Source organism: Leptonotus elevatus, chromosome 19 (assembly GCF_054856555.1).
Source record: "Leptonotus elevatus isolate MCC_2025b chromosome 19, RoL_Lele_1.0, whole genome shotgun sequence".
Classification (NCBI taxonomy): domain Eukaryota; kingdom Metazoa; phylum Chordata; class Actinopteri; order Syngnathiformes; family Syngnathidae; genus Leptonotus; species Leptonotus elevatus.
Window position 1 is genome coordinate 17,143,971 of NC_141257.1, and position 12,537 is coordinate 17,156,507.

Here is a 12,537-nt window from a genome sequence, read left to right on the forward strand (position 1 = left end):
GTCGCGGGGGCAGCTGCTTTAGCAGGGAAACCCAGACTTCCCTCTCCCCAGCCAATTCAGCCAGCTACTCCGACGGGATCCCAAAGCGTTCCTAGGCCAGCCGAAAGACATAGTCTCTCCAGCGTGTCCTGGGTCGTCCCCGGGGCCTCTCGCCGGTGGGACATGCCCGAGCCACCTCAAATGGTTCCTCTCAATGCGGAGGAGTAGCGGCTCGACACTGAGTCCCTCCCAGATGACCGAACTTCTCACCCTATCTTTAAGGGGCAGCCTGGATACCCTGCGGAGAAAACTCATTTTGGCCGCTTGTATCCAGGGTCTTGTTTTTTCGGTCATGACCCATAGCTCGTAACCATAGGTGAGGGTAGGAACGTAGATCGACTGGTAAATCGAGAGCTTTGCCTTTCGGCTCAGCTCCTTCTTTACCACAACTGACCAATACAGAGTCCGCATCACTGCAGACGCTGCACCGATCCGCCTGTTGATCTCCCGCTCCAACCTACCCTCACTCGTGAACAAGACCCCAAGATACTTGAACTCCTCCACTTGGGGCAGGATCTCATCCCCGGTTTGGGGGGGGTGGGGTTTGCGGGGTGGGGGGGGGGGTTGTCTGGAGGATTGGGGACCTGGGGGCGGCTGGGGCTGGTTTGGGGTGGGTGGCGGGGGTGGATGGGGGGCGGGGGTTGGGGGCCGGTGGGGTGCCTGGTGGGCCTGCAGTGCCCCGTCCTGCTGCGTTGGGTCGGGGGCGGGGGGCGTGTTGGGGCGGGGGGCGCTCCTGCTCCTGGGTTTGCCCTCCGGCCGTTGGCCCAGGCGGGGCCCGGGGGTCGTCCTTTGGCGCTGCCGCGGCCTGGGTGGGCCCTGAGGTGTTGCGCTTGCTCTGTTCCGGCGGGGGTCGACGGCTCCCCTCTTTGGTGGAGATTTTCATGCATGCCAGATCCACCACACCAGCATCTATCGAAACTCAGATGCAATCTGCTTCTTCCTCAGGTCATTGAATCGGTGGAGGCTGGTGTCTGTGGATCTCACTCTGCTTCGTTTGTCCTTCCTTCCTTTCCTCAGTCTCTCCTTTGGTCTCTTGAGGTCTCCCTGATTTGTTGGAATTTAGATGTTTCTGGGGTTGGTGAAGAACTCTGGTTGGTGGCCCGGTGGGTGGTGTCTGGTCGGTGCTGGATTTCACCTTCCTTTGTTTTCTTTGGTCCTTCCTCAGGTCTCCTGACGGCGGTGTTCGGTTTAGGTGAACGGTATGGGATTTTTTTTTAATAGGATTTTGGTGAACTAACGAATGCACGCACGCACACATACACATACTCACCCACATACAAAAAAAAAAAAAAAAAGCAATGATGATGACATTACCGAATGAACAATACTGAGCTCTTTTAGAAAAAAAAAAGAAAAAAAAACGGGAAAAAAATGTCACAAACCATATGGTAGCATGCTATTATGCTAGAACATGTTAGTGCTAGGGCATGTTTTTAAAAAGGCAGCGAACGGAACAAAACTGAGTTTGGTTGAAGTAACAATGTAAACAGTGAGTTCAGTGGTCCATTTTTCACCTCCTTATACACCTTAAGTTGCACGACAGCTCACCTCGTCGTCCGGTTTGATTCCCCACCGACGCTACGTTAGTCGACATCCATAATGTGGTTTGGCAGAACATACATCCAGGCTGCCTCCTTCTCACCGCCCGTCCATCTGCCAGTGTCAGGCTCCCTCCAGTACTCGGCCGCTGACCTACTTCATTTGCGCCGTCCCCTGCCTGGACTCGCGCCGACGCTTCTCCACCTCCACCCGGACATCGTCTTCCAGCCCTGCCGCAGATATATCCACCACGGGTCCTGCCGGTTCTTCCACCATAATGAAACAACGCCTATACAGTCTATCTGGTCCCATGCTCGCTGTCGCCCCAGTTCCACCTGCCGAGCTGTTGACCACAGCGTATTAGCTAGCCTAGCTCGGCTGGTTAATGCCCCTACTAGCGCCAACACCGAATCCTTCAACTTCGGTCTTCTCAACATTCGCTCACTGTCAAGTAAGGGGCATCTTATTCATGACCTCATTATTCACCGTAAAATTGACTTTATCTTCTTGACGAAGACCTGGCAACAACCCAACGTTTTCTCTCAGCTGATTGAATCCATTCCGCGCTGGTTTGTTTACCTCTCTTGTCCCCGCATTTCCGGCCGGGGTGGAGGTCTTGCAATAATTCACCGCAAGACTTTCAAAGTTTCGCCAGTGCCACTCCAATCATCATTGCTACTGTTTATCGTCCTCCTAAACCCAATAGTGACTTTGCTGCCTTTTTCACCAACCTATCCACTCTCTCTCCCGACATAATCCTGCTGGGCGATCTCAATATTCACATGGACAATGCCAATCTACTGCTTACCAAAGACTTTACTTCCTGTCTTGACAGTTTTGGATGCAAGCAATTAGTCACTTCTACACATTCCAAAGGCCATATTCTTGACTTAATCTGCTGCTCTGGTGTCACCCCCTTTGAATTTGCAACCAATGAACTTCCCATAACTGACCACTTTCTCCTCTCATTAACCATTCACCTTACCCTCTCCATCGCCAAAACTCCACGTATAATCTCATTTCGTAATATAAAGAATATAAATACTGACGATTTTACTGCAATGATTGACTCCTCTCTCCCCGACATAACACAGTTTCTCCAGCCCTGATAATCTGGTCACACATTACAATACTGGACTTCATAACATCTTGAATACCCTTGCTCCACTATAAAAACTGCTTGTTTTTTTCTCACTCTCTGCTCCTTGGTTTACCCCCGATCTCCGTCTCCTGAAATAAAAAGCTCGACAACTGGAACGCCTCTACAGGAAAACCGGACTAACCATTTACAAAGAAATGTATGCTGATCACATCTTCATTAAGGACTCCATTACCAATGCCAAAACAAACTATTATTTCAAGATAATCACGGACAATAATGGAAATGCTAAGTCCCTGTTTGCTGTTTACAACAATATCACCCATAACCAGGACTTTCTCACTTGTGCACAACCGCCTTCTACTACTACATCTTGTCATTTTTCCATGATAACATTAAGGACATTCAGACTTCCGGTTTGGGTGGCCATGGAGTAGGCAGCATGACTGAAGAGCTCCTCGTTCAGTTTCGGGAAACGCCATACTTGGTACAGTAATTATTATTACAACTCGAGGTTAAAGTGGCGTTGGCGACATGCCCAAATCAAACAAAATGACAATCCCACGGGTCGAAACGACTCATTCTGACGGAGATGATTTGGCCACAAGTGACACGGACACATGATGCCGGGGAGCTACAGGCTAATGTAGCCTTGGCAGATCTGCAGATGATACTACAGGAATTGAGAGCGTTCCGGCATGAAAATGGCAACACTAAGCAAAATAAAGGAAGAAATTTAAACAACTAACAACAGAATTGATGACGCCGAAATGCGTATTTCAGAGACGGAGGAAAAAGTGCAGGGGCTAGAAGAAGCCATGGCTTATTAGTAACCCGTCCCCATAGATTCTTACTATACGCATCACTTGTATACATTGATTATGATAGTCATTAATTCATATCGTTATCAATCCCAGACTTAAGTCTGCACTTTCCTCGCTCAGTTCATCTTGAGTTATGTCTGTGTGCAAGTTGAAGCTAGTACCAATCATTTGGAATTGGTAAATCGGTTCCCGGACCCCACCAACAGGCCCACCCAACCAGGCAAGCAGCCAAGGCAAGCGCGTGCTGGTTCACCAGTAGCGTCTTCGCTGACCTTGGATCAGCTTTCACACGTTATGGCTTCCAGAAGAGTAGATGGGCTTGCATTCTGCCCATTGCGTCCACAGCAATGTTCACTCAGTTCAGCCACCACTGTTGCCAGCATCCGATGATGCTTAGATCTTGATACCCCTGAGCGCTCACCAAGGCCAGCCCACCTGGCGGAGTAGCCCCCGCTAGCCACATCCCGGAACAATGTTTACCAACCCCATTGTAACTATTTACAGCAGATGCATTGCAGCCACAATACAACCTTATCACGACAGTCTTGCATGTTACAACAAATGTCCAAACAGAAATAGAGCCAGACAATGTTTACATTCTTCCAGGAACAGCAATACATGTTATCAATGCAGGTGTATAAACAAGAGTTAACCTTGGCAGTGTCAGCAAGTAATCATATGCTTTATTTACATGATTCATATCATGACAGCTCCAGTTTTGGGTTAATTAGTAATATGTTACAATAATTTAATTTGGGTAAAACATAATCCACAATTGAATGATGTGAGTTATTGATAGCAGTTATTGTATCTCAAACTCCGCCAATTCTTCCACTCTTTTCACGAGCCGTATTTTCTTCTGAGAAGATGAGTCTTCTTTTGTTTGAATGAAGATCCGACAGTCTTTTGATCATGTGTTTTTTCGATAAATCCATTCTTAATTGTCGCGCCCTTCTGGCAATGTCAGCATTTCGTTTTGTGAGATTTTTATTGACGTAGACATGTTTACCTTGCTTGTAGCTATCTTTCAAAAGAGCAATCTTTTTCTTCCTGTCAACAAACCTGATCAGAACTGCCGGTGGTTTTACTTTTAGTAGGATAACATGACTTCTTTGAAAATAGTGAGTTACAACATTAATGGTCTAAACCATGTTATAAAGAGTTAAAACGACTGAATTGTTCAATTGGGCTTCTACAAGAAACACATTTAAATGAGGTAGAACATGCGAAACAAGAGTGGGTGGGACAGATATTTAGTGCTTCATATGAAAAATATAAGAAAAGAGAAGTGGCTATACTCTGCCATAGATCATTAGGGTTTGTATCAGAAAAAGTACTTGAAGACAAAAATGGTCATTGGGTAATTGTTATAGGTTCTATTGGAGGTGTATTTCTGACAATTATGAATTTTTATGCTCCTAATGAGGATGACACTCGCTTTTTTTAAAGAGCTCAAATTCTAGCGGGAAAATTATAACGAATTATAATACTGGGGGGGAACTTTAATTGTGTGATAAATAATTATATGGACAAATGATGCTTGATGATGTATGACGTGTGAAAAATCCTTAGGGTTAGCGATTATACAAATTTTTCGAGATTCTACAAAACCACTAGAATATACTTTTTTTGTATTTCCAGACTGGATGTCCACAGGGTGGATGATTGCCACATTGAACCGCAAACTTTCTCAGATCATGGGCCAGTTGTCATGTTTCTGAATTTGGATAAGGATAAACCCTTAAAACTGTGGCGGATGAACGTGCCATTGTTAAATAACCCTGATGCTATTCAGCATATAAAGGAGTAATTGAAACTCTTTCTTGACTTTAATGACAACGAGATTTCCCCCTCTGTTTTATAAACAAATAAAATTAGAAGAGCAGATAAAACAATTGGAAAGTGATTTTAAAAGAACAAATAACGATGCAGTTTTACAGGATCTGAAGAAGTGCAGACAAGACTTGAATGATTTACTTACATACAAGGCAGAGGGTGCTTTACGATTTGCTAATCAAAAATATTATGAACAAGGGAATAAGGCTAGTAGGTTACTTGCATTTCAGATAAGAAAATTACAAGCAAATGGAACAATCCAGAAAATGACATGTCCCAAATCAAGGAACATAGACTCACACCCCAGAGCAATAACTAATGCAGGCATGTGATTTTTCCGCTAATTCGCGGAATTCCGCTTTTTTTATCTCCCCCCCAAAAAAAAAATCCGATTTCGTCTCTCTACAGCATTCCGTTTTAGTGTTTCCGCAACTGAAATGAAACCGATCTTGCGATTGGCGGAAGTCTCCGTGTTGACCAATAAGAGCGCTTGTTATAAAGGCATAGGAGTATGCCATTGTTTGTAGACCAATAAACGCGCTTGTTATAAAGGCATAGAGTATGCCATTGTTTGTTGAGCAATAAACGCGCTTGTTATAAAGGCATAGAGTATGCCATTGTTTGTTGACCAATAAACGCGCTTGTTATAAAGGTATAAGAGTATGCCGTTGTTCATTTCGCACACGTTTTTGCCGAGTGTTTAAAGAAAGATGTCCGTGATCGAACGCAAAGATGCTCCACGAGTTAAGGAAATTGACAAACTCGTAAAAAACAAGTTTCGCTGGGACTGGTTAGAGAAGGATATATCGACAAATGTTGGAAAGAAGACTGTGATGAATTTGTTCAGTGACTTCATTCGGAAGATCGATCGTGCCGGGAAAGCGCTTTGCATTTGGTGCCGTGATACCATTGACTATGGCGGGAGAGGTTTCAAAGCTCTTGAAAGTCACGCAAAGAGCAAAAAACACGTAAAAGAACTCCAGTCAAGAACAACAAATTATTCCATCGCTGGAAGTTTTGGTGCCCAAACGAAAACTCCAAAACTTTATGGCCTCCATCCCTTATTGACATCACAATCGGGAGCGGTAATGGAGAGACGTGATCCACCCCAACAACCTGCACCAGTTGCTGATAGAGTCGTGAATTTTGAGGTAGGTGGTAAACTTTTCAAATTAATCGGAATCAAATTTTCGAAAATATTATAACGTAATAAAAATGGCCTTAACTATTTAACATGGTTAATCCACAAACTCAAATGAATGCTGCATGTTAGCACTTTCAGTTTTCAATATGTTGACTGTCTACAGTATGCAGTTAGTACAGAGATGATCGAAATGATTGTGTTTTTACCAGAGCTTGCTGCATGAGGTATTTTATGTTTTTGTTATGCATTATGTATTAAATTAAGAATGATTGATTAAATGATTTATTGCATGGTAAATATTATTTCCAATGGTTAAAGATAATTTATTATTTTGTAGCTAATTTGCAACGTTTTTTGTTACCATAATAAATACTCTGACATGTGAATGTGCATGCAAGTTTAGACTAAATCCTTTTTTATTTACTTTGGTCGCATGACATTTAGGATTATAATTCAAATAATTATTTAAATTATTTAATTGTTTACTGATTATTGTTGAATTTCTTTTATTCTTCAGGCAATGCTGTTGGGAGTGCTGGCCGAAAATTCTCTTCCGTTCACCATGGCCCCAAAGCTCATCACACTGTCAAAGGAACTGGCAAGGGATCCAAAAGCTCTGAATGGACTGTCCATGGATAGAACCAGTGCATCATACAAAATGAAGTATGGCCTTGCTCGCACTATGCTTGATGAGACTTTAACAAACTTAAGATCCTCCCACTTTTCAATGAACATTGACGAGTCCACCAGCAACAATCTACACCGTGTCCTGTGTGTACTCGTCAGCTATTTCTCCCCGTTGACAAAGTCTGTTGTGGTGGAACATTTAGCATCTTTGAGTGTTGTTAAAGTTGACAGCAAATCTCTCTTTGATGAACTCTCAGCCCTCATGACCAAGAACAATATTCCCTGGAGCAATTTGGTGTCTGTGTTGATGGACTCATGTGCAGTGATGCGGGGTTCCAAATCTGGAGTTGAGACGCGTTTGCGAGGGGGACCAGCACCACATCTCCTTGACATAGATGGGGATACCTGCCACCACATCCACAACGCCTCCAAGCATTTTTGCAAGCCATTTGAGTACAAGATTGAAGGACTCCATAATGATCTCTTCAATGATTTCAAGTGGTCAACCGATCTGAAGGAAGCTCTTCAAGAAATTTGCTTTCTTACAGGCATCACCTTCACCATGCCAGAGAGATTTGTCAGCCATCGATGGCTTTCAAACTATGATGTTTCAATGTCCACCTTACGCCTCATGGATGTCTTTACCATCTTCTACCATGCATTTCTTGGCAGAGAAGATAAAGAACTCTATCTCCCCACCATCATGGCCATCTACCACAAGAAGGATATTCCAAGAGAAGTCAAAGCCAAACTCAAAGACATACAATCAGCTTTAGGCAAAAAGCACATGACTGAGGAAGGAAGGAGGAGGAAGCAGAGGATCTATGAGAAGATATTCTTCACAAGATTGGATACGCTTCTCACCCTCAACCTGTACACAGCAGTTCTGCCCTTGCTGAAGAACTATGTGATCACCTTTGAGACGAAAACACCAATGATCCACAAGCTGAACGACAAGCAAGTGGCCTTCTTCAAGAAGTTCTTGTCCTGTTTCCTGAAGCCAGAGTCCATTCAAGGCTGTAAACTGACAGAAATTGAGCTGAACAACAAAGCCAACCAACTCAGAGAAAAGGATATTTTCTATGGTGGTGTCACCAGCAAATTGATGGACTCTTCCAACAAGTCGTCAGTTGTGTTCAAGTTCAAAGCCAAAGCCAAGGCAGCATATCTGGCATGTGGACTGTACCTTCAGAAAAAGTTGCCCATGAACAGCAAGCTTCTGAAAGCAGCCTCTGCCATTGACCCACTTGCCAGAGGACACAGCTTAACTTTAAACCTACTGAAGAAGCTGTCATCGTTGGTCACCAATGTCCTTGATGAGTCAGAGCTGGGGAACTATGATCTCGAGGTGAGAGAATACCAGTTGGACAGTGAGTTGCCAACACCTTTGGACTCAGAGGGGAAGGCAATTGCACTGGATCGTTGGTGGGCTCAAGTCTTTGCTGTTGGAAGATACCCAACCTTGGCCAAGATGGTGAAGGCTCTCATGAGTTGCTTCCATGGGCCTCAAGTAGAGGGGGCTTTCAGTGTCATGGGTGATGTCCTGAACCCCAGAGCATGCAGAATGGACATAGCCACATACAGTTCTATTCAGACTGTGAAATATGCCCTAAGAGCAAGAAAGACCACCTCTGTCAGCCATTTTGGCAGGAAAGACATTCTGATGGATCCTGTGCAGTCCAAACTGTGCCTAAATCTGAGGACATCCTCCAAAAGGTACAGGGAGGAGAAGGATGCAGAAGCAGCTATGTTGTCTGCAAAACGAACAGAACTTGCTGTGAAACAGGACACTCAAATGAGCAAGGCTGCCTCAAGAAGAACCATCAAAGCTGCACAGAAGCAGGCTAGAAAGACCCATTCCAAAGCAATGAAGTCTAGGAGGAAGTAGTGTTTGTGTCATGTGAATGGATTGTGCTCAAGAATGAACACTTGTATATTCCTGTAAATATGTTGAATGTTTTAATGAGCAAAAAATAGAAAAACATTATTTATGACATAAATAATTTTTGAATGTGACTGATTTTGAGTTGACTAAAACTGCAATTTTATATGGGATAGTTCAATATACATTGGAAATTTATGCTGTTGTTTTGTCTATTTCTTTGTCATCTGAGTGCATTGAAAGTACTTAAAATCACGGAAAACCCATGAGCTACGGGGGGCTTCGCCCCCCTGGCCCCCCCACCAGGGCGCTGCCCTGGACCTAGCTGGGTAACTGCGGCCCCCAGACCCCCGGCTAAATTTTAAGATAATTTCACTTTGGTCAAATCACATGCCTGCTAATGCTTTTTCTACATATTACAAGCAACTATATAACTCAGACCATGTACCTAATAAAGAGAACAAGATTTAACAGTTTCTGCACCGTATTAATCTTACCAAACTTGATGGGAATGAAGCTAAAGCTTTAGTGGAGATTATTAATAAGGAAGAAATTACATTTATTATAAGAAATCTTAAAAATAACTAGAAAAATTACCGCAGAAATTTTGAATGGGCCTGCTGACTCTTGCAAGGTGGAAAGACGCAATACTTGTAGCAATAGTAGTAGTAGTATAGTAGTAGGACTTTTAGTAGTAGCAAGTACTTGTTAGTAGTAGTATTAGTAGTACTTGTAGTTGTAGTAATTTTAGTAGTAGTCAAATGGCCAAGATGGCCGCCGACCCGGGTGGGCGAGGGAGAGAGAGTCCTTGGCGTACCTAATCAATTGGCCAAGATGGCCGCCGCCCTGGGCGAGCGGAGTGGCGAGAATCCTTGGTGTACCTAATTAATTGGCCAAGATGGCCGCCGCCCTGGGTGGGCGGAGTGGCGAGAATCCAGGGTGTACCTAATTAATTGACCAGAATCCTGGGCGTACCTAATCATATGTCCAAGATAATAGTAGTAGTAATAGTATTTGCAATAGTAGTAGTCGTACATAGGCCAAGCCTTGAGTACACCAAGAAAAAAAAGGGGGTGAGTTGAGCTCAACAGTGAGAGAGATGATTGGCTGAGGCAGTTGCTATACAAAAGTGAGAGAACGGGCAGTATAGCTAAAAAAAATGCTATTTAAATAGCAGTCCATTTCATTTAAAAATAATAATAATAATAATGTGTCTTTAAAAAAAAAAAAAAGTATTTAAAAAAATGTAAATGAGCTGAACAGTTAAAAATTTAAACGATTGAAATCTGTCAAGAAATGTGGAAGTTAACCATAATCAACATAAACTAAAAGTATCTTACTGTCGCTTTAAGAAACATGCACACTCACGCACACTTTGGAACTTTAACACATACTGGAGACATCACGCACACACATTCAACTGAAATGTATGAGAGACGCACACCTCGAACAAAAGCCTCTCACGACTTAACGGTTGAAGATGCAAATTCCAGAAATGGCTCGTTAGAACGGCAAGGGTTTGGGGAACGCGAGCATGTTCTCAGTTTTTTAATCGGATGAAAAATGACCAAATGACAGCAGGTTGAAAACTTATGATTTATCGAAAATGAAGAAAGAAAGGCGGCGAAATTAGAGAAGATAGGCGCGCCCAAGTCCGACTTCTCCTCGCTTAAAGTGAAAATAAAGGTACTAAATGACACCTTAGCCAAATGTGTGACAAAAAAATGTGTGAATTTGATGTCTAGTGAGCAAAGATTGTGGCCATGGTGACGAGTTGAAGTGAAACTTTTGGAAATAGATTTTTTGGTTCCCGCCACTCAAACTTAATTGCTGCACTCTAAACGACGCAATACACACCAATGTTAAAAGGCTATTTCACTCACTGTCTTTGAACCCGCACAGGGGGGGGAGAGCTTTCATTCCTTAATTTTTTTTTGACACTGAGCTAAAGATGAGAAAAATTGCAACAAAATGAGCTAAAATTCATATCGGTCGGTTAACGTATGCGCACGCAGCGTGTCTTGGAAAAAGGTGCTTGATTGGAGTTAATCTTTTTCGGTTTCCCATTCATTCCAATGGGACTTTTTTTGGGAGTTTTTGGGGAATAGCGTCGCCATGGTAACTGGGAATTCTTAGAAAAATAATGCCGCAGCGAGTCAGATCGAGCCGCATCGTTTGATACCTCATTCGTGCCGGTGCGATCTACGGTACGGAAAAATCGTGGAAGATGATATAATAATAAACGCAAGCAACTTAGCTGCTGCTTGCTCCGCTCAGCAGGCCCATAATTATATTAGGCGCACCTTAAATATAATGTCGACAGCTAAGGAATGTCCACACCCGTCAATGCTTCTCAGCCTTGATGCTGAGAAGGCATTTGATTGGGTGGATTGGATGTTTCTGAGACTGGTACTGGCTGAAATGGGTTTTGATGAAAGTTTTATCAAGTGTTTTGAAGTGTTGTACATGAGTCCCTCATCTAGAGTACGTGTTAATGGATATGTCTGAAAGTTTTCCTTTAGGAAGAGGGACACACCAGGGCTGTTGCTTGTCGCCGATTTTGTTTGCTATAAGTATAGAGCCTTTAGCAGAATTTATTAGAAATAATCTGTTAATTTTAGGTATGTCAGACAAATGTAAGACCCACAAGTTATCCTTGTACGCGGATGATATTTTATTGTATATTAGGGACCCAATAAGGTCTATACCAGAACTTTTATAATGTCTGAGGGACTTCGGCATGGTTTCAGGATATAAGGTAAATGGTACACAATCTGAAGCTATGATGATAAAAGGTAATTGGCCTTTGGAGTTGGATAAAAAGGTCAAATGTAAATGGTCTCTTGGTGGGTTTCAAAACTTAGGAATCACAGTCACTCCGGATACCTCTCAACTGTATAAAGCAAATGTTGGGAAATGAATGGATCAGATTCAGAAAGATTTTACCATGTGGGATTTATTGCCACTTTCCTTTTTTGGGCGAATTGAAACTGTCAAAATATCTGTTTTTGTCTTTGCCTATCCGGACCCCATTGTCTAATTTTAAAAAGATGCAAAAAATGGTATCTTCATTTATTTGGCAAAAAAAGAAGCCCAGGATTAAATTTGCACAACTGACTAGTAGTAAAGTCCGTGGTAGTCTTAACCTACCGGACTTTAACTTGTATTACTGGGCAGCACAATTGCGTGGAGCGATGGAGTGGCAAAAACAAAGTAAAGAACATGGTTTAGTCTGGAACAAAGTGTATGTCCTCGCTGAAGGACTAGATGTTTTGCCCCAAGTGGGTGTAGAATAAATATAAAATAACAAATGTCTGGGTGGACTGCACCTACAAAATTCTAAGTAATGTTAGAAAAAAGAAAGAAGAAAGCTCGATAGATATAGAAAGATATCGAGGGCTACTGGAATATCTGGTATTGTGGGTTTTCTACCAACACAAATGGATGCGAGGTTTCGGGATTGGGAAGGCAAAGGTCTTGCCATTGTGAATTACTTATTTCAAGGTGAAACTCTGAAGTCTTTTGAGCAGTACAGAAGGAATTTGGT

General features: G+C 43.0%; 2 protein-coding genes across 3 annotated transcripts in view; both read left to right on the plus strand.

The window, feature by feature from the left end:
- Positions 1–12,537, plus strand: part of sf3a3 (splicing factor 3a, subunit 3) — a 48,605-nt gene that overhangs the window by 20,583 nt on the left and 15,485 nt on the right. The gene's annotated exons all lie outside the window — the stretch shown is intronic.
- Positions 5,661–9,188, plus strand: LOC147158185 (uncharacterized). The gene is made up of 2 exons (XM_086063513.1): positions 5,661–6,488; positions 6,999–9,188. The coding sequence occupies exons 1-2, from the start codon at positions 6,048–6,050 to the stop codon at positions 8,994–8,996; spliced, it is 2,439 nt and encodes an 812-aa protein (XP_085919639.1). The 5' UTR covers positions 5,661–6,047; the 3' UTR covers positions 8,997–9,188.